General features: G+C 44.1%; 1 protein-coding gene across 1 annotated transcript; it reads right to left on the reverse strand.

Moving 5' to 3' along the window:
- Positions 1-20,783, reverse strand: YIPF1 (Yip1 domain family member 1). The gene is made up of 10 exons (XM_066597523.1): positions 20,684-20,783; positions 15,462-15,521; positions 13,067-13,221; positions 11,350-11,430; positions 11,181-11,268; positions 9,723-9,839; positions 7,056-7,222; positions 4,531-4,713; positions 3,951-4,049; positions 1-2,502 (listed from the first exon to the last, which is right to left on the reverse strand). The coding sequence occupies exons 2-9, from the start codon at positions 15,490-15,492 to the stop codon at positions 3,957-3,959; spliced, it is 915 nt and encodes a 304-aa protein (XP_066453620.1). The 5' UTR covers positions 15,493-15,521; positions 20,684-20,783; the 3' UTR covers positions 1-2,502; positions 3,951-3,956.
- Positions 20,784-20,994: the final 211 nt, after the last annotated feature.

Genomic DNA, 20,994 nt, shown 5'->3' on the forward strand with positions numbered 1-20,994 from the left:
TTTGGGATAGAACGGTTTTATTATAGGATTATTCTTGGTAAATAGACAAGTTCCATTGATGTTAATGACACAATTCTGCAGTAAAGAAGAGCACGCCATCTCAGTAAATTCAGTTCCTTCACTGCTGTGGACATCCAGTCTGTCTATTGATGCCCTAACCCTTTCCAATCCACTGTCTGACCTCTGAAGACATTATGATTTAAGGCTGTACAGCTCCGATGTTGGAAGACGTCCGTCGGGGTTCTCTTACTGTATATTGCCAGCCTCTCTGCTGTCGGAGCCTATAAAACGTTTCACCTCATGCAGTACTGGCTTTAGCCAGCAGATAGCGCTGTTGTATAATGGGAGAAAAAGAGTAAGCCCCCTAGGAAAACCAGGATACAAATTGGATTGGAAAGGGTTAATGGGATTATCTAGGGACACAAAAGCTTGTAGCAGTAAAATTACATACTTGCACTTCGGCGCTCTCCACCACTGTCATCGCGCCTCTTTTCTGGTCCCCGCTGAACTTCACAATCGGGAGATGGGTTATGACAACCCGACGCTGAGTCACATGAGTGCAACAGCTATTCACCAGCTGAAGGGAGCCTGTGATTGGCTGCAATGGTCACATGGCCCTTTAGTCGGGAATGTCATTACCGGCTCCCTGCACCCGGTGAGACGGCAGCGGGCGGGAGCGCAGAAGGGGGAATATGTATTCTGTGATTTTACTGCTGCAAGCTGAACAAACATTTGTGTAACATCAGATAACCCCTTTAAATCTATTCTTCACCAGCTGCTCTAGAGCAATTTAAAGTGATAGAGACTAATATGGCCTCATGTATGAAATCTATTGCAGACAAGATGTTGTGAGGTTTCTCGTAGCAAGCAATCAGATTGCAGGTTTTACTTTCGGAAAAAATTAAAACTTAAATCTGATTGGTTGCTATGGGCAACACCCCCTGTTCTTGTCTGAGCTAGTTTTCGTACATGAGGTCAATACTGCACAGTCAGATCCAGGGCTGGTCATTGTATACAGTGTATCTCCGTGGCAGAACTGCATATCAAATTGGGAATGAGAGTGCTGTAACTCAACATCAATATCGGATACCTCTTATACTCTAGAAACAATAAATGTTGAATTATAATAAGGCATGTTGTACGAACATAAGAAATATGTGACATATGTAATATGATAAATAGTGCAAATTTCATTTAAAGTGGTTTTTTGGGGTAATATATTGATGGCTACTCTTAGCATAGTTCAATGTGTGATTGGTGGTGATCCAATCCCAAGGCCCCCCATGGTGAGCATAGTGGGGCAATGATGCTCCTTAAAGGGGTTTTCCATGACTCCACTACTCCTTAGGATAGGTCATGAATATGTGATTGGTGGGGTTCAGCCGCTCGAGATCCCTGCTGATCAGTTAACTGAAGGGACAGTTGGGCTCGGGTGTCTATACTAGGCATAGCACTGTATACCGTACAGCAGCTGCGCCTGGTACTGTAGCTCAATCCCCTTCACTTGAATGGGACTGAGCTGCTCTCAGGCCATATGACCAAAGGATGTAACGTCAAATGCTTGAGAAGAAGCCGCAGCGCTCACTCGAATGCTGTAGCCTCTGATCAGCTGATTTGCGGGGATCTCAAGTAGCGGACCTCGCGGATCAACTACTACTAGCCTATACTGAGAATAGGCAATCAATAGTGCAGTCCAGGAAAACCCCTTTAAAGGGGTGGTCCAGGAATGCAACAACATGGCCGAGGGAGGAGCCTAACTCTAACCTGTTCAGAACAGTTTGGCATTAGGCTCCGCCCCTTTTGGTCTGCACATAAATCATTCTATCCTAGGACAGCTTGCACAGATGTGAGCCATTTTGTGCATTCCTGTACAAACCCCTTAAGGATGCATTTACACGCCGCTGAATTCAATCGAAAGGGTGAAATCTGCGGCAGATCTGCATCAAATCAGTGACGTGTGAGCGCACCCTAAATGATTATTCAGGTACAGCATCGTGCTCATACATTCAAGTGAATGTGCATATATCACGTCAGACACCACTGCCCCATTTTCCTGCCAGCAGTCGGACCACTACTTATCACGAACTGCTGCCTATCCTAAGGATGTATATTCCACCCCCCAAAAAACTCACTTTAATATTGGAAATAAATACCTCTTTCTGCAAGTTTAGAGCAATAAAACTTTTTTTCTAAAATAGAAAAAAAATAAATAAAAGTCATTCTTAGACTACCCGAATCATAACACCATACTTTCTCGGCACATAAGAGAAGAAGGTGAAAAATTACAGGCATGTAGTGTCTTCTATTTTCATTCTTCTGTAGAATAATATTTAATAAAAATAATATAACCCATTCAATAAATTCTTATAAAAAATGGGTAAAGAGCACAAAGAAAACCAGAGCAGCTAATCATGAGCCCGAGAGCAGAGCATCCCTCCACCAAATAAGCCCAACGCTTGGACCCAACTTTTCCAGTGTGAATGAATGAAGAGACTGCGACACCTGGGAATAAAAAGGAGAATATATGTGATAGGACAATTTACTGAAAGACGATAGAATGTTATTTACTGTATCATCCTAGTTATTACAGTACTCATCTCTGGCCATACACATTAGATAACGGACTACGGATCTGTCCAACCATCTGATGTGTATGGAGCAGCCAGACTGTCCAGGGTTTCAGCATGCCACTTATGAAAATAAGTGGTTCCAGCGGTGTCCAGCAACAATGTATCCTCAATATATTATATTATATTATAGCATGCATGATTAGCTAATTCGAGACTTCTCAGGTGGTGCCTAATGAGGCTGCCCCACACAGAGAACCCTTCCCTACTGACATTTGACCTATACTATCGTCCTCTAGCGGCTCAGACTTGTCATTGCCGTGACTGCACTACCACAATGCACACACAGATGGGCCAAAACTGCAGGTTTACTTCAATAGAGAGTAAAGGATAAACTGCTTCCAGACCCCTAAAGATGGGCTGGACAAACCTTTTTGTTAAAAAGTACATTATGCATGTTAGAACGAAATAGGGCAAAAAGCAAGGAAGTATGCCTGCACAAACCATACAGGATTTGACTGTAGTCTGCAACCATGGTGCTGCATTGTTCTGCATAGTACTTGTATACACAAAACGGTATGAATCGGAGTTGGCTAATGCCCCTTTTAGATAAGTTGATTCTCGTTTCAAATGAGCGAGTGACATCATCGCTACTTGTTCAGTCCGTTCAGACAAGCAGATCATTGTTGAGAATTGTTCACTTCTTGTTCAGTGTTTCACTTTCCGGTGTAATGCTTAATTGTAAAAAAGAGAAAATTATGGACCGTTGGCGCCACCCTTGTAATGTAAAGCGCATAAAAGCAAAGGGATTAACTCAATTTCTTCTTTAATAATAAATTGATAGCCAGCACAAATAACGCGTTTCGAGGGCGCAGCCCCCTTCTTCAGAAATGGCCAAAAAGAAAACAGGCATGTGAGTGGATATTCATGTCCGGTACTCCCAGGAAAGAAGGAATGCGCCCACGGTCCATCATTTTTTTCCATTTTTACAACTAAGCATTTCTATGCCCTGTTACCTATGGTGACGGTAATGGGACTGGCAGTACCCTCCTAACTACTCTACATAAACTTGTTCTGACTATTAGGATCCCGTCCTTAATAGCAGTCGCTCTACCTTTCTCTTCCTCTGTATAACACGGAACGGGTAGTTAAGTGAACGAGCCAACGATAACTCTTACGCTGGCCGAAAATGAGTGCTGAAAAAAAATAGCAGAATTATCGTTCTGTCGTTGGTTCGTGTTTAAACCGAATGATTATCGTTCACTTTGACTCAATTTTTTGAACTATAATCGTTACTTTTAAAACGCAGCCTAAATTTTTCATCAAAATTAAGACAAATTGTTGCAAAAGTGCAAGATGTAATTAGAGATAGAATGTTATTACCTCCTTTTATTGACTTTGGGTCGTCCCTTTGGTCACGTTAATAATAGAAGTTACAATGTGTGATGCGTCTTCAGCTTCTGGTTTATCGAAGAAGTATTGCTTTAAAAAGAATCAAAAGAAAATAAACGTATTATCAAATATATATTATAACTGTAGCTCCTCCCCTTAATCAAAAACAAAATCAGAATATATACAGAATTCTCAGTAGTCAAAAAAATTGTCCTTTATGTTCTGTTTTTTATTGTATTTTGACTTTTTATTTTTTTTATGTAACCGGGGCTGCTGTATCAGGCCAAGTCATGACAAAACACACAGCCTAGGTCCTCACAACACAGAGATGATTTGGTCTGTGGAGACCCAGCACTCTAACCCATAATGGCCAACTAGTGGTACTATGGTGACGATGCGCTAGGGTGTCCAATTACAGAAAAAATAATTATTGTTCTTCATTTTTTTTAAGAATCAGGAGAAAATCTGGTAAAATTTTAATTTAAATCGAAATATATTTTCATTGGGTAGTGCTGACCTATTTCATCTTTTTTTGTAATTAATCAATCCCACATTTTCCCCGCAGTCTTACCCCACAACCAACCGCCAGCAGCACATGAAGCATCATGATGGCCACAAGTGTGGAAATGGCAATTTTTCGATTATCCTCACGTACAGCCGGCCAGAACGTCAGCATCAAAACTGCCCCCGACAGACACATGGCTAAAGACATGAGGACCCATCGGAGGATCTCAATATGGATAATCCACAATATCTAGAGGAAACAAGCAGATAACTGGAGTAGATGTAAGGCTATGCTCGGATTAGTATTCAGAGCTGTGGCCAAATTACGTTAAAATCCCGGCCCAAATAACACTGCATGTTGTGCCATTTCCTTGGCGAAATTGCCAGACCTCATTACAGTCAATGGGGTCTGTTCGCCACAGTTTGTTTCCGACACGGATGGGCCCGGGGATTTTATTTTCCTGCGCCCATGATGGAGCAGGAAAACGGAAACCCCAGCGCTGATGTGACCATAGCCATACAGATATAAGGAAAGAAAAAAAAAAAAGGACATTAAAAAACAAAATCAATAGTGAAAGTAAAAGTTTTTAGATTGTATTTGAGGCACGATATTTCTTATATTGTAGTTTTTTCTACATTAGCATATTCTTATTATTCTATCTTACTTGGATCATTTAGGTGAATCACATACCGTCCGTGCAGCCGCTTCAGCTGCACAGGGGTCAGAGGAGGCTGGGGGCTCAACCCCACTGCCCATCCTTTTAAATAAAAAAGAGCCAATATGAATCGTTCACTCCTCCAAGAAAAACCCGGTGGGCTGGTCATTTCTGGGGCCACCCACAACTACCAACAGAAGCCATAGTGGCCGCTACGGGCTTCGTCCTAACCCGTCCTAAGACTCCGGTTTAAAAGATGGGTGGGAGAGGCTATAAATTAAGACGCAGTATGCTCACCTCCTTTGCTTTCCCCCTCGCCCAGTGTTGCCAGAATTCCCGATTGTGCAATTACCTGATATGGTATGTAACTTCTATGGCTGCTGTAGACACTCAGTGCGGATTCCGTATTTTACACTGCAATACATGTGGAAGTGAGTCTACAAACCTCATCCACATGTAGAGGAAAAAGTCTGCATATTGTAATCCACAGAGTCACTAATTCTCAGACAATGTATGTTCATCTAATAGCCCTTGTGTCTCATCAATCTTGTAGTATACTTTCGTTAAACATGTTGTATTACCACTGTAAATCAAGTTTAAAATGGCTGTCCTTAGGGGGTCTTCCTTCCAGCCCCTCTGCAATCTACTGCCTGTTATTAGCTGTGGGGGAGGAGCAATTTTCAGGCTGATAGAGCTGCAGACACAGTGTCTGCAATCTCCAAAATCTCTGCCTCTCTTGCTGTTACAGTGTGCATGTGTACACATTATAGTGGATTTACTAACCATTGGGCCTGAATGTCTCTGAATGCCAAAATTAACCTGGGACAGCAAAGGGGTGAACATTCAGATACTGCCTCACTGCTCACTGAACCCAACAGAGCAATGAAGCATGGAAAGCGAGGGGAAGGAAGTATAGGACAGTGAACTACTGGCAGAATGGTCGGTATGCCACCAGCCAGAAAGTGGATTGCAAATAGAAGGGCAGCAGACAAAGAACTTAAAAACATGAAACGGTGCAAACATCAGCAAATAAGTGGGTAAGGAGAACCCATTATATGTTAGAAAACTTGTTGAAAACTCTGGTGCACTTTAACACATGATTTGCTGCAGAATCCACAATAGAAAAAGTCTGTAGTGTGTAGAGTCAGCCTTAAAGCTGCAAGAGACAAACAAGAAAAGACCATTGCACTGGCTGCACTCTGCAGGGTTTGTACGGGGTTGTCTTCCTTTTGGAGGAGTCTAAGGTTTAGAGATAGGAGATGGTGTTCTTCCTTCTGGAGGAGAGCTAATTTGCATACATTTTTCCATGGAGCATTGCCTGAAAGTAATTCTCTATACATCATGTCTTCAATGAGAACCAGTATCCCCTTTCCCCAACCCCCAAGTTACAGGTAGCTTGTAAGGCTGGGTTCTCACGGGACGGATTTGCCGTGGAAATTCCGTGCAGAATTTCGGTGCGGCAAATCCGCCCGCGGCTCCTAATCCCGGGATTAGCCAGCCATGTGGATGAGATTTTGCAAAAATCTTGTCCACATGAGGCAACCAGTCAATTGCGGCAAAGTCGGGTGGAACCGGCGATGTGGCTCAGAATTGACAGCCCCAGCATGTCAATTCTTTTTTTTTTTCTGTTGCGGCCTCACTTCTCTCTATGGGGAGAGAGAAAGCCGCAACGTAATGCCGCAGGTTTTGAAGCTGCGGCTCTCCTGCGGAAATCTTGCGGCTTTTCGGTGTGGCCAAGCTGCGTGATTTCCATCATGTGGGAACCCAGCCTAATACTTGCTAAAATGTGTAGTGATTGTCTCCTTACAGAGGGAGCATATTTCAGATCCTCATCTGTTACCTAGGAGCTCTTTGCTTGTACAATTAAATAGCGCAGTTACTGAAGAACTGTTTAACCTGTTCAGGTACAGCATGCTCAACTCTTGGGTTTACTTACAGAAGTAGGAATGTAGATAAAGAGAGAGTAGCCATAGACACACACAATCTCCAGGAAGGAATAGGACACCATGCTCATTACTTTACTGTGACGCCATGATAGAAAACCCCAGAGTGCCAGTGGCACCAACCAGGCATAGGCATAGATGGCGGTGGCAGCAATGGATACTGCAAGAAAGAAAAAATATGTTGGTAATAGGGCCCAAGTATTCACTAACAACCTGCATTTTGATAGGGCCATGAAATGACTAGTGTGGGGGCCTCCAATTTATCGTCAGAGTATGCTGGAAGTTGTAGTTTTCCAATAATTGGTAACTAGTGAAATGTTTTTGGGTTATACATGACAATTTTGAGTTACATTCATATCACAACTATGACAATCAAACTCAGCAGACGATCAAAAAGGACCTTCAGTGAAAATGAAAACTTTAGTGTTCTTCACAAAACAGTACTTATATGGAACTTCCCTTTCAAAACTGAGCTGTTTCGGCTGCAATAGGAAGTGGTGACCATTGTCTGCTATGTTACAGATGCGGTGGAGCAGCAGCCCAGTCCTAATCACTCTTCCTACAAGCCTGCTAAATCACATTAGATTTGTCAACCCTCTCCACTACAGAGAGAAAGAGACTACTTGCTTGAATCATTGCTGAGGCTGCTGTGATCACAGGACTTTATTAGCGAACAAGTTAGTGCCATATAACATGGAATGATTTGTGTAAATTAGCATTAGATTGATCGCTTTGCATGATAATTGTTAGGTGTAAGGGATTATTCTCATAAGTGTATATCGGCCACCGTTTTCACAACCGGCCGATATACGTTACGATTTGATGCATTGGATTCCAATGCATCAGACCACACAGACGTATTCCCGCGCTGTAAAAGCACCCTGCCAGCCAATATAGCACTGGGCGCTTTTACGCCAGGCAGGAAAGATAGTCCAGGAACTATCTTTCTGCCTGTAGGAGCCAATGATAGCGACCAGAGAAGGGAGATGGGAGGAGGTTTAGTAGCGTGACTGCTAAACTCCCTCCCATTTCTCTCCCCCTCTCACCTCCCCTGCGGCTGTTTGCAATGAGAGGTGGAGGGGCAGAAGTTAGAAAGTAAAGTAAAGGAATGCATTAATTCAAGTCTCCTCCTACTCTGTCCCATATTGAAAGGAATGAAGTATGCAGCCTGCGAGCGAATGAAGTTAATAAGCATCATTGAAGTATCATTTTTTCACCATTAGAGACTTGAATTTACACGTTGAGATGTATTTCCCAAGCAAATTGTTTTACTAAAGGTATGTTTTAATCACACCACCAGGAGACAGGGACGCATAAAAATGCTCTATATCCATTCTTAGGCTGGGTTCCCACTTGGCGTAAATCCCACGAAAATCTTGCGGAATGACTGCAGTGGGAATGCACGGAAATCCCAGGAGATTTCCGTGGCAGAAATGCAGCTTCAAAACTCGCAATCTTCAGCACGGGTTTTGAAGTGGCTTCGCGGCCTATAGTCCACTGGGGTGAACTCTCCCCATAGAGAGGAGAGATGACCGCAGCAGAGACAGTGATAAAATTGACATGTCACGCCTTTGATTTCTGTGCGGCATGTCAGTTTCAGCGCGGCTTGGCCGCAATGTCTTCTCTGCAGTGTGTGGATGAAATTTTTGCAAATCTCGTCCATTTTGCTGCTTAATCCCGGGATTAAAATTAAGGCGGAATTTCCATGCAGAAAGTCCACATGGAAATTCCGCCCCGTGGGAACCCAGCCTTAAGGTAACTTTACACAGGGCGAGTATCACCTGAATAATCTCTGCAGAGAGCGTACACACGGCCACCCAGACAGCACTGCACAAGACATCGCTCACTTTTCGGAGTTGCTTTGTTTTTAGCTCACCTATAAACCAACTGACTATCGGCCCCTGTAAACAGGCAGTCACTCATCTTTGAACGACTGCCTGTTCACAGCGAATGGAGGTGGGCGGCCTGAAAAGATCCCCAATACGCTCCGCCTCCATTCACTGAACGACTATCGCTCCTGTCTGAAAGCACATTGCCGACAGTCACTGGGACGGCTCTCGGATGCTTATGGAACCAACGATGTCCCGTGTAAAGGTGCCTTTAGAGTACACTTGAAGGGCACACCTTGTCTCGTAAGCACCTTGACTGATGGGACGTCTGCCAGTTATATTTGGGTGTAATAATCAAGGCGCTTATGCCCTGAAACAATGATGCCCAGGATGCAACACACTATCTGTACAATCTCCCCAACTGCATCATGAATAAAACCTCAGTGTGTTATATAACAGATAACCATCGTCTGGAGAGCCCTAGAATTAATAGCCAAGTTCATTAAAGGCTGTGGATAATTGGAGTGCAGTCTCTCCAACAAAGCACCATTATCACTGGATTATTAACCCCTTCCAACTGCAGCTCTTTTCCATTCTTTTGCTTTCATTGTTCCATCGCAATTTTCAATAAATAACTTTTTCCAGCAATATAGTTACAAGAAGGCAGGACCGCTTTTAGTTTTCAATGGTAACATTTAGCTTACCATATAATGTAGGGGAAAACTTCTAAGTGAGGTGACATGGGCGGAAAAAAAAATGCAATTTTGCCATTTGAGAGGGGGGGACATTTTTATGGAGCTCACGGTTAGGTTAAAGTACTGTAAAACTCACCTTTTCTAAACTCTGGCACATAGTGGTATTGAGGTTCTCCATTGTGCAACAAGAAATTGGATAGATTCCCACTGATTGTGATGGTGAAAATCAGCGTAGCGCAAATCCAGATGGGACCTTGTAAAGAAAGATGCAGAACTGGAAATCACTTAATGCACACAGTGGTGGAGAAAAAAGAGATTAAAGCAAACCCGTCATCAGGAGTTTGGAGCTTAAACTGGCACTACAATCACATTTGCAAATGCCTTTGTTTCAAGTCATGGGGGCAGTCAGCCAGAGCTCCGGTTTACGGCTCCATTACAATATACGCATCCCTTCCGCTGGATGCCAGCTTCCACATGTCACAATGAAATGCCACACCTGTGCTGTGCAGCCCTCTACCTGTTAGAAACGGACATGGACAGTGGGTCGAGGTGTCCCAAATTAGGTAGATTCTCATGCCTGGTGGCGCACAGGATCCGAGCTCACATGGATAGTAAACATATATGGCCGAAGATGGAACGCTTTCAAAACCAATTGCCAAGTATGGATGAGGTGAGCTTAGAGCCTGTGTGCTTCTGGGTGGAAGAATTTGCCTAATGCCTCATTTATGCGGAACGACTGTCGGCAAAACGATCTGCACAAGCGGGTGACATCACCATTAGTTGTTCGCGCTGGTGCAGAATGTTTAGGCTGGGTTCACACAGGGTGGATTTGCCGCGGAAATTCCGTCCAGAATTTCGCCGCGGCAGATCCACCTGCGGTTGCTAATCCCGTGATTGGCCAGCCATGTGGGTAAGATTTCTCAGAAATCTTGTCCACACGGGACGGCGAACCGTCCACAGCATGTCGATTTTTTTTATTCAGCTGCGGCCACGCTCTCTCCTATTGGAGCTCCGGCCGCAACAGAAAAGTGAGCGATGGTTTCGTTCCCAGCGTGTGAGAACTTAGCCTTAGACAGACAGATCATTGCTGAAAATCGCTCACTTCTTGCTAAATTCATGCTCAGTGAAACACTGAGCGCGGTGCGTATAGATGCAACGGGAAGTGAGCGACCCAGCCATGATTGTTACACTGGTTAAAAAGTGAATAAGTGCACAATGGGATTTGGATGCGAATGTACTAACTTATTATTTTGTAAAAGGAGAGACCATTGCCATCAATGTTGGACTGGTGCTGGCACCGTACCCGTTTATGGGTTACACAGGCACAGTGACTCGTAAGAATGGTCGCCTATGTCTGGTACTGCAGCTTGTCCCATTCACTTGCATCAAACATTGCAACTTGGTGACAATAACTGTTATAACAACAGGGAGCCGGGTAAGTATAAAGCGTACATCCCCGGAATCTGTCCTATGAGAAGCATAACTTAGTTTATGAACACCATAACTTATTTTACTGTGCTCCCATAAGTTTTCATAAACTTTAGTAGAGTACAAGGTAGACGAACACTGACATCTATGTGAACACCAGACTTACCATAAAGATCTGGGTTACTTCTTACATACAACCTTACAAAGTTCCTTCCTGGGATTGGTAAAACGGAACCTTTTATTCGGTCAAGAACCTTTAATTACAAAAAAAGTGAAGTAGTTTGAGGCATAAAACTTCTAAAATGTCACGACAACTTGTGGGATTCTCTAGTCACCTGGAACGTGTCAACATCAAAGAACGTCTGGTAATACTCAAATGTCCAGAAAGGAGCGATCTTCTTTTGCCCTGCAAGCAGCTGTGAAAACATAAGCGAACACATCGGATGTATGGGCTATAAGGATATATGAGACATGTGAATTTTTTCTTGTTGGATATGATGTGTATATTATATGTAAAGATACCCAAAAAACTGTATCTACTTCTGCCACAGCTCTGGTCTTCACATGACTGCAATGTAACTTGCCCGTATAGACGTGATCGTAGCAGCCAGTCACTTGTCTCGGTGCTCTCATGCAGTACACCGCTGTGGTCAGTGATTGGTTGCATTGGTCAAGTGTGTATATGAAGACGTCACTGCTACCGTCATGTAACAAAGCCCAGCTGGAGTGACATTGCTGATGCTGCGGGGGTCCACAGCATTATATACTGAGTTATGGTGCTGTTAGGGGATGTGACAGAAGAGCTAGATGAGGTATATTTTATACTCACACACTCCGTCAATCCAGCTGTCTGCCCCACTGAAGTCGGTGGGCGGCATGAAAATCTGACTCTTCTCAGATTCCCGTGCGCGGGTCCTCCTGTACAACCTATAAGCGTGATGGGTTCCCTTTAAAGGGTTTTTTCAAGGAAATACTATCAATGAACTATACTCAGAATAGCTCATCAATACTGATCAGCTGGAGTCCACTACTCAGGACCCCAGACGATCAGCCGATCAGGTGCTTGCTGTCAGTGCCACAACACAATGAGGGTACGGAGCGAAAGGTGGTGCTCCAACCCCTGTGTGGTGGCCGCAGCTTGTAACTAAAGGCACAACAGTCATTAAAACCAATAGAAACCGTGCCTGCAGTTACAAGCGCAGGTCACTATTCAGTGGTCGGAGCAGCAGCTTCCATTCCTTAACCTTATGCATTGCACACTGACAGCGGGCATCCAATCAGCTAATCGTCTGGGTTCCTGAGCGGTGGATCCCAGCTAATCAACTATTGATGACTAATGCCTAGTTTAGACAATGATTATCGCTCAAAAGATGTCTTTTAAACGACTTTTGAGCGATAATCATTGTGTGCATTTACAGGGCAAGGCGATCGCTCAGGTTTTTAGCGATCACTTTGCTCTTCAAGCAAGGTATGCAGAAGACAAGCGGGCCCGCTTGTCTTCTGCATCCAGCTGTTCTCTTCTCAGAGCGCTCAGCTGTGTAACAGCTGAGTGCTCCGAGCGGGGTAGTGTCCCGCTGTAAACTCCTGATAAGGCTGATCATTCTGTTCCAGCATGCAGAAAGAGAACGATCAGCGACTCATTAAAAAAACTCCACGATGTCAGTGCTGTTAAACCCAACGATTCTTGCTCAAAAGATGGCTTTGAGCGAGAATCGTCGGGTCGAAATGGGCCCTAACTCTTTCTTGAGGTTAGAGCAGCCCCCTCCCCCGTAATAAGCAGCCACCCCCCAACCCATATACTTACCTCTTCCTTCCTGTCAGCGACGCTCCCCCTCTTCTCCTGATCCCCAGGTGCACACTGACGGATTCAGCCCGCGGGCCTTGTGTTTGACACATGTGGGTTAGAGGATATCCCAGCTAATACATGATCACGGACCTTATTTTTATGCTTTGTGAAAATCCCTTTAATTGCACCTGTAAATTCACCTCCTGAACTGTAAAAATGTAATCTGCGGTTTGTTCTTTGGGATTCAGGATACATTCGGTCATTACCTCAATTTTATCAGAATCTTCATTGCCTAACAGGTCATCTTCTTCTTCTGTAGGTCTGTGCCTATGCGGAGTGCCCGCAGTCTCATCTGGGTCGCCGATACTAACAGTAGTGGCATCGGGGTTTGCAGCTAGTAGATTAGTTGCATCATCAAACTCTAAAAATAAACAATAGAAATAACATAAAAACTTACATGTAAAAAATAAATAAAAGCTTCGGCCTCCTGCACAGGACAGGGTCAGATCCTGCATGCGGAAATCTGCACGAATTGGAGCATGCTATCACAAGTGGAAATTTCTGCTCGTGTGCAGAAAGCAGCGGGTCTCCATAGGAGGCTATGGGTGGGATTTACTGTAGAACCCGGGGGCAGCCGCCAGCCCCAAATTCCGCAAATCAAATCCGCCTGTGTGCAGGAGCCCTTACACACACGTCCTGACAAAATCCGATCAATCATATAACAAGTCGATCATTGTTTGTTTAACCCCTTAAGGACCAGGGTGTTTTGCTCCTAAAGGACCAGACACTTTTTAGGGATTCTACCCATGTGGTGGTTTTACTATCCTATTTTTTTTTTTCAGCTACCAAAATTATTTTTGCTGCATTTGCTTTTCTGTGACATATAGGGCGATTTTTTTTTTTCTTCACTTTTTTTTTCCATTTTTTCATTTTATCAAGAGTAAAAAGCTAAGAATAAGTTTTTCGCTTTTTTTACATTTATAGTTGTTTCTTTTAAAAATTTTGCGTTCCTCATTTTAATTTGGATGTTTTGATATAAAATTTGTAAATAACAGGGCACATATGTTGACGGTTTTCGTTAGCATCAGCAGTGGGTCGTTTTCTTTATAACTTTTTTAAAATTTTATTCTGTAATTCTTATTACTTATTTTTGCAGCTATTTTTTTACCATCCATGTCTCCCATAACATCACATAAGACCTTTGGGAGTCATTCACATTGTCTTTTTTTCCCACACTTTTCCACTGTAGTTGTGGCATCCTTAGGAACTGCATCCATAGGATGCATCAGTCACTAACAGAGGTGATCTGGGTCTGCTAGGACCCTGCAACTCTGCTGTAACAGGGGGCACCCGGTAGTCATGTGATCACTGGCTCAGATAGTGGAAGTTATACTTTCTCTCTTTAGTACATAACGCTCATTGAGCACTATGTAGCCTGCAAAAGTGAAGGCAGAAGTTGTAAAAAAAATGCTTCAGCCTTCTCCTCTGGGTCCTCAGCTGTGTCTGACAGCTTGATTGCAGGAGCAGAAGCGTTAATCCTGCGCCGTGCTTTTGCAATCAGCCGAGATTAAAGCCCAGGACCAAGCACCGTAACTGCGCTTGGTCCTTAAGAGGTTAAAAGGCTTTTCACTTGCAACAATGCAAACTGTATGTGGGCCAAATGATTGTTAATACGCCAGTTTGAGCACCAAACCAGTTTGCATATTGTCAGCAGCACACCCCGTTTACATGGAGCGATGGGCTACTGACAAACAATTATTTCTTTCGGTCCGCTTGAATAATGCAATCAGCCGATCGCCGCCTTGTTTGCACAGCGCAATAATCACGATCAAATGTTTTATTGAATGTATGTCATGGCCGGTTAATGGCTTATATAAGAGGTCTATAAGTGTAGAATTAAGAATCTATAGCTGATGGTTACATCATTACCCTGCGGTTTATGCCGCCATCCACCCCTCATTAGTATTCTCATACAACCTGTTTAAATAGAACTATTCAAATGAAGGAAAATTATGCTCATTTGAATGTGTTCACTGGGTTAATTTAATCTTTTACCCTGTTTCCCCGAAACCAACACCTACCCTGAAACTAAGCCCTACCCTGATTTTTCAGGATTTTTGGGGAGCCTTGAAATATAAGCCCTACTCCAAAAATAAACCCTAGATACATTACATAAAAATGAGCTCCGGCATGTGTCGTGCAGTCCTTCTTCACCCGCAGAACATCACTTCCTGGTTACGGGATTCATAAATCCCACCTCCAGAAATCGATGGTTCTGATTGCTTCTCGAGCACTGCTCAGCCAATCAATGCAGCACTCGATGAACAAATGCGATTGCTGTGATTGGTTCACCCAAGCACTGCATTGATTGGTTCTTCGACCGATGCTCAGCCAATCACATCCATCGCGTTGTGGAGGCGGGATTTATGAACTAGCCAATCACTGCCACGGCTCAGCAAGTCGGAGCTCTGGAGAGCAGAGGGAGGGACCTGGACAGAGTCTGCTAGGTAAGTATAATAAGACATTCCCTGAAAATAAGACCTAGTGCCTCTTTTGGGGCAAAAATTAAAATAAGACAGGGTCTTATTTTGGGGGAAACACAGTATTTAATTTTTTCAGGGAGCATATTATTTTAGGCATTCCTAGAAAATAAAGTTTTACCTTGAAACTTAAGGTCATCTCTGGTCTCCATTCATAAAATGTATTCCACTCAAGCTGATCCTGCAACAAACAAGACAATGTTATGACAAGCAATCAGACAACATCCCATCTCACTGCTTTACATGTCTATGTAGAAATAGTAAATCGCCTATGTTAGTTATTTTCTTTGGAGGCGATGGCTCGGTCGTTTTCACTCCTCACGGGATACTGACCACAATAAGAAGCATCAAAGATCACATGACATGGTCTACAACTCCTTAAAGGGTTATCCAAGTATACTCTCCTGCCCCGGAGAGATGCAGCTACAAGCTGGACAGTAGGGCTGCTGAGGTTACTGTCTGACATCCAACGAGTTGACATGAAGCTTTCAGGCATGCATCCTATTCTAATTAATGGGATCTGTGGGTATTAGACCAGTACCTAGTAGAGAAGAGCGAGCATACTCGGTAAGGCGATTTACTTGAGAGAGAGCATCACCTTTTTCGAGTAACTGCTGGCTCGTCCCTGAAGATTCGGGGGAATCAAGGGGATGAGCGGAGGGAGAGTGAGAGAGATCTCTCTCTCCCTCCCGATCCCCTCCGCAACCGCCCGCTCACCCCTGTGGCCCCCGAATCTTCAGGGACGAGCCAGCAGTTACTCGAAAAAAGTGATGCTCTCTCTTGAGTAAATCGTCTTACCGAGTATGCTCGCTCATCTCTAGTACCTAGGCAACCAATGTACAGTTGCAGGAAGGACTACGCCTGGACAACCCCTTTAAGAACTTACTTCTTCTAAGGAATCTTAGAGGGTGCCATATAAATACTTCTATATCTGATCACTCACTGTGGGAGGGTTTCATTCTAGCAACTAAAAAAATGTGGTCATATAGAGTGGTAAATTACATTACAAGTTCTGCATTGTTACCGTATCTCACCGATACTCTGATGTCATATGTACCCCTCTCTTAGAGCCCATCTGTGTTTCCTGTCTATACCTTAGAAGGCTACAGTGTACCGTTTCTTTGAGAAATAGCATTGTTCTTCTTCCCCCCATAAATGCGCCCCTCTCAGACTCTGGTAACGGGTGAAATCTCTTCTCTGTGTCGTAGAGGCGTCTAGTGGTCAACAAGCTCCACACAAGCGGAAGAAGAGGCCACTACACACAAGGAGCCTCCGAGAGCCTCTTATAGGTCAATGGGAAACCACTTTTGGGACTTCGGATGGCAAGACCGTTCATCTAATCACCACAACTCTTATCATTACATATCTGCCTGAGATGGAACCGCATGCCGAGTTTTGCAGTAAAGTGACAATTTCTTCTACACGCTGAATTCTTTTTGACAAAGAGTGTATAAGGAAACAGAGGAGCTGTGACTGTAAAGAATCAGGAAAGACCTCATAGACTTCTTGCACCATGGTAGGTACTCCTTACAGGAACATTCCCCGTCCGGTTCATTTTCCTGGTATGAATTAGGCTACGCGGCGACTAGATGCCACGTGACACAAGATTGCAACGTCGCACTGCCACGTCTCAATTAAAGATAGTGAACGCCATCATGCAGTGGCCTGCACGTTACTGCGACAAGAGTCGACCGAAAGCCAAACCTGCTGGATTTCAGCCCTACCACATTCATGCCGCACAACTAGTGCGACGTTGCACTCTTACGTTACGTGGCCACAAGTCGCCGTCTAGCCCGGGGTAAAGACTTAAGACAAACTACAGTGAGTTCAGCTGTCATCCTGGACTTGCGCAGGCTCTAAGAGCCCATTCACACAGATGTGTTTTCGGGCCACGTGCCGTCTGTGTACGCCAGAGACACCGCACAGCCATATTATAGCGTGTGAGGCTATTCAGACGGACCATTTCTCGCACAAACCGGCGGTCTGTGTAAATAAAATCCCTGCGTGTCCTATTCTTGTCCTTTTTCACGGATGAGAGTAGGACATGCAAGAGTCCCTGCAGAAATTTATGTGGCGCCATTTTTTTCCCAAGTGCAGATTTTAAAGGGGTTGTCTGGTTATCACCCGTGGCTCCAACTGTGATAAAATAACAAAAGTTACACTACTTACCCCTCCTCTGCCGCCATGATCGAGCGCTGCTGCCCCGCCATCCTCCTGGTGTTTGTGGCGGAAGATGGCGTCACTGGATATCACCTGACCGCTGCAGCGTCACCGTTCTGAACTCCTGGCATCATGATACCCAGTGATGCCGGGACAACAGGTGGCGACGCTGTGGCCTCTGATTGGTTAAAGCAGTCTAGTGATATCCGGTGACATCATCTGCCACAACAAACACTGGGACCACAGCGGGGCTTCAGCGCTAGATCATGGCGGCAGAGGACGGGTATGTACCGATCTGTTTGTTATTTTAGCACAGCTGAAGCTGTTGGAAGAATGTTCTCATCTGGTAACCGGACAGCCCCTTTAAATTGCCACTTAATAAAAAGAAAAAAATAGAAATGACGTGTCACATTTTGATGCAGGTTGCATGCCGCATCCGCGAGTGGCTGTGCCCACTGGAGAGGGTTAAATCCGTATGCGGATCCACAGTAAGGGCTCATGTTCACAGCCGTATGCGTAAACCGCTGTTGGTCTCCCTGCGGCGTTTTACACGTTTTCCAGTCATACTCATTGCCGGCAGAGACTGCGCATGCTCGCGAATCCCACGCTCACGGACATGCGCAATGTTTTCTTTTTAATTCCCTGTTTTGTTCAAAGCGGAGATGTGTATAGAAACGCTGCCCACACGCCACGTATTGTATACAGACAGCATATCGTACGCAGCCCATACACTGCGTATCATATGTCCGTGATACGCGGTGACACCACGGTCCTGCACATGAGCCCTTAACAGAAAGGAAAATCTGTGCTGAAAAATCTGACATGGATTCCGTTTCATGAACATAGCTGTAGGCCGCCTTCACGTGAGTGCACGTACAATTGCGCACACCTTAGAGCAATGTTTTTATGCTATGAATGATGCTTTTTTGCACACGTGTCGGCGTATTTCACTGTTCTTTTTCTGCCCACAGGGTATATTTTTTTGCACACCGATTGAAATGACAAATTCATCTTATTTGTTCCAGATGTGTTTGCTTTCCAGCGGAATTACGCAGTGCGGCCTCTCCTTTTATATTGTACACACATTTGCGCATTCCCCATTGACTTCTATGGGGACCTTTGGTGTGCAAATACGTAAAAAGATAGAGCATATTCCATCTTTTTTTGCGTTACCAAAATGTGTACACCAAAACACGAGAATGTGAACGAACCTGCTGACATCCATGGGTTCTATTCTCTGCGCATTGCGTGCAAATACGTCCGTGTGAAGCCGGCCTGAAAGGGTCCCTATCATCTGAGTCCCACTTTTCGTGAACCACCAGGGGCTAAGAATCTGCACTCATGCTTGTCATATTATATCTCTACAAAAATTGCGAAAGTGGCAAAAAAAATAAAAAAACTACAAAAGTAGTCTTGGCCGCATGACATAGGGGCAACGATTGGAAACTGCCCACCCAATGCCCTGCCAGGGGGAAAAAGAAGTTCTGGTTCATGGAGACAGGGCATTTTTGCAGGTGCTACAGAAAATGAAATGAGTCATCTGATTGGTTCCGTTGAGTTTCCCTTGCACTACTTTTGCGTTTACTATAAAATAACTCCTAAGCCTGGATTCACACGAGCGTGCGCACATTTGCGCCACATTTTTACAGAATGGGCGTTGCGTATTTGCGCACACAATTGCTTTTTTAACTATACTTTTTGAATATTACAAAAAAATTATGCAACGACGCTTTCAGCCATGTTAATTTGGCCTTAACCCCTTAACGCTCTAGAGCATACATTTACGTCCTGCAGTGTATAGGTACGTATGAAGAGAGATCACGGGGCGACCTCTCTTCATATAACTCGGGCGTCACTTGTTAATTACAGCTGACTCCCGCGGGCAATACCTGCAATCAGCGGCATGGCTGATTGCGGCTATTAACCCTTTAAATGACAGCAGCATTTAAATCCCCTGATTTGCGAGTGTCATGGCAGCGGGGGTCTTCTGAAAGGCCCTTGGGCTGCCTTAGCAGACTGCCTATCAAGCCATCCCTGTGGGGCGGCTTGATAGACTGCCTTTTAGATTGCAGTATGATGTAATGCTATGGCATTACATCATACTGCAGGAGCGATCAAAGCATGGCTAGTTGTGGTCCTCCAGGGGGGCTAAAAAGAAAAAGTAAAAATAAGATCAATAAAGTTTTTCTAATTGTGAAAAAAAAAAAAGGATTAAAAGTTTAAATACCCCCCCTTTTGTCATATCTATAAGAAAAAAAAAAATCTAACTCATTAAACAAAAATAGATATTTGGCATCACCGCGTCCGCAAAAGTCTGATCTATCAAAGTAGCGCATTATTTACCCCGCACAGTGAACGTCGTACGAAAAAAAAAAAGAACGTCAGAAATGCACTTTGTATGTATTCCGAAATGGTACTAACGTAACTACAGGACGTCTCGCAAAAAGTGATTGCACGCAGAAGATGGCGGCAGAAAATAATTTTTAAAAATTAAATGTCTTTGGAAAAGATAAAAGTAGTACAGCAAAAGAAAATACTATACAAGATTGGTATCGTAGTAATCGTACTGACCCATAGAATAAAGTTACCATGTAATTTTTGTTGCAGTTTGTGCGCCGTAGAAACAAGACGCACTGAAAGATGGCGGAATCTTTTTTTTTTTCATTTTACGCCACTTACAATTTTTAAAAAGTTTTTCAGTGCATAATATGGTACATTAAATAACACCAATGAAAAATACAACTCGCCCTGCAAAAAACAAGCCCTCATACAGCCAGATCAATGGATAAATAAAGAAGAGATGATTTTTTTAAAAAGGGGGGGGGGGTGGAGAAAAAACGAAAATGGGGGGAAAAGGCTGCGTCATTAAGGGGTTCAAGTGTCCTGGCAATTTTTTTTTTTAATCTTTTGCAACTTCTGGGATGCCGACTGGTAGGAAACTACAAGAACCAGCATGCCCTGCCAGTCAGGAGCTGCTGGAGCATGCTGGGAGTTGTAGTTTTACATGCAAGAAGCTTTCAGAACAGTCTGCTTTGTCTCTGCAGCCGTCAGACACCGTGTGCTCAGTGACTCGGCTATGGAGAATGGCCCACAGCTCACACAACACAACAGCTCAGAACTAAGCCGACACCGATCGTATTAACCACAGGATACATACATATTACACATGTCATAGTCACTTACAGCTTCAGGTCACGTGACGGTGCAGTTGTTGCCGGAAGTCAGAGAGCAATTAACCACGTGTACGCTCTACAGCCAATCAGCTCACAGGAGAACATTCCGCGCCTCCCGGAAGTGTGAGATGTCGTGACGGAGCCGGATCTATATCACGTGACTTTCAGTTTCAGCAACTGAAAGTAGATAATACACTACAATGCACTACAAGTCCCAGCATTACTCAGTGGAGGGGCATTAACACTAATGTAACTGCATTCTTCCACAAGTTACAGAGGCTCAGACTGAATTATGGCTGTAGTCACCCATTAGGAGGCTAC

Source organism: Eleutherodactylus coqui, chromosome 3 (genome assembly GCF_035609145.1).
Source record: "Eleutherodactylus coqui strain aEleCoq1 chromosome 3, aEleCoq1.hap1, whole genome shotgun sequence".
Classification (NCBI taxonomy): domain Eukaryota; kingdom Metazoa; phylum Chordata; class Amphibia; order Anura; family Eleutherodactylidae; genus Eleutherodactylus; species Eleutherodactylus coqui.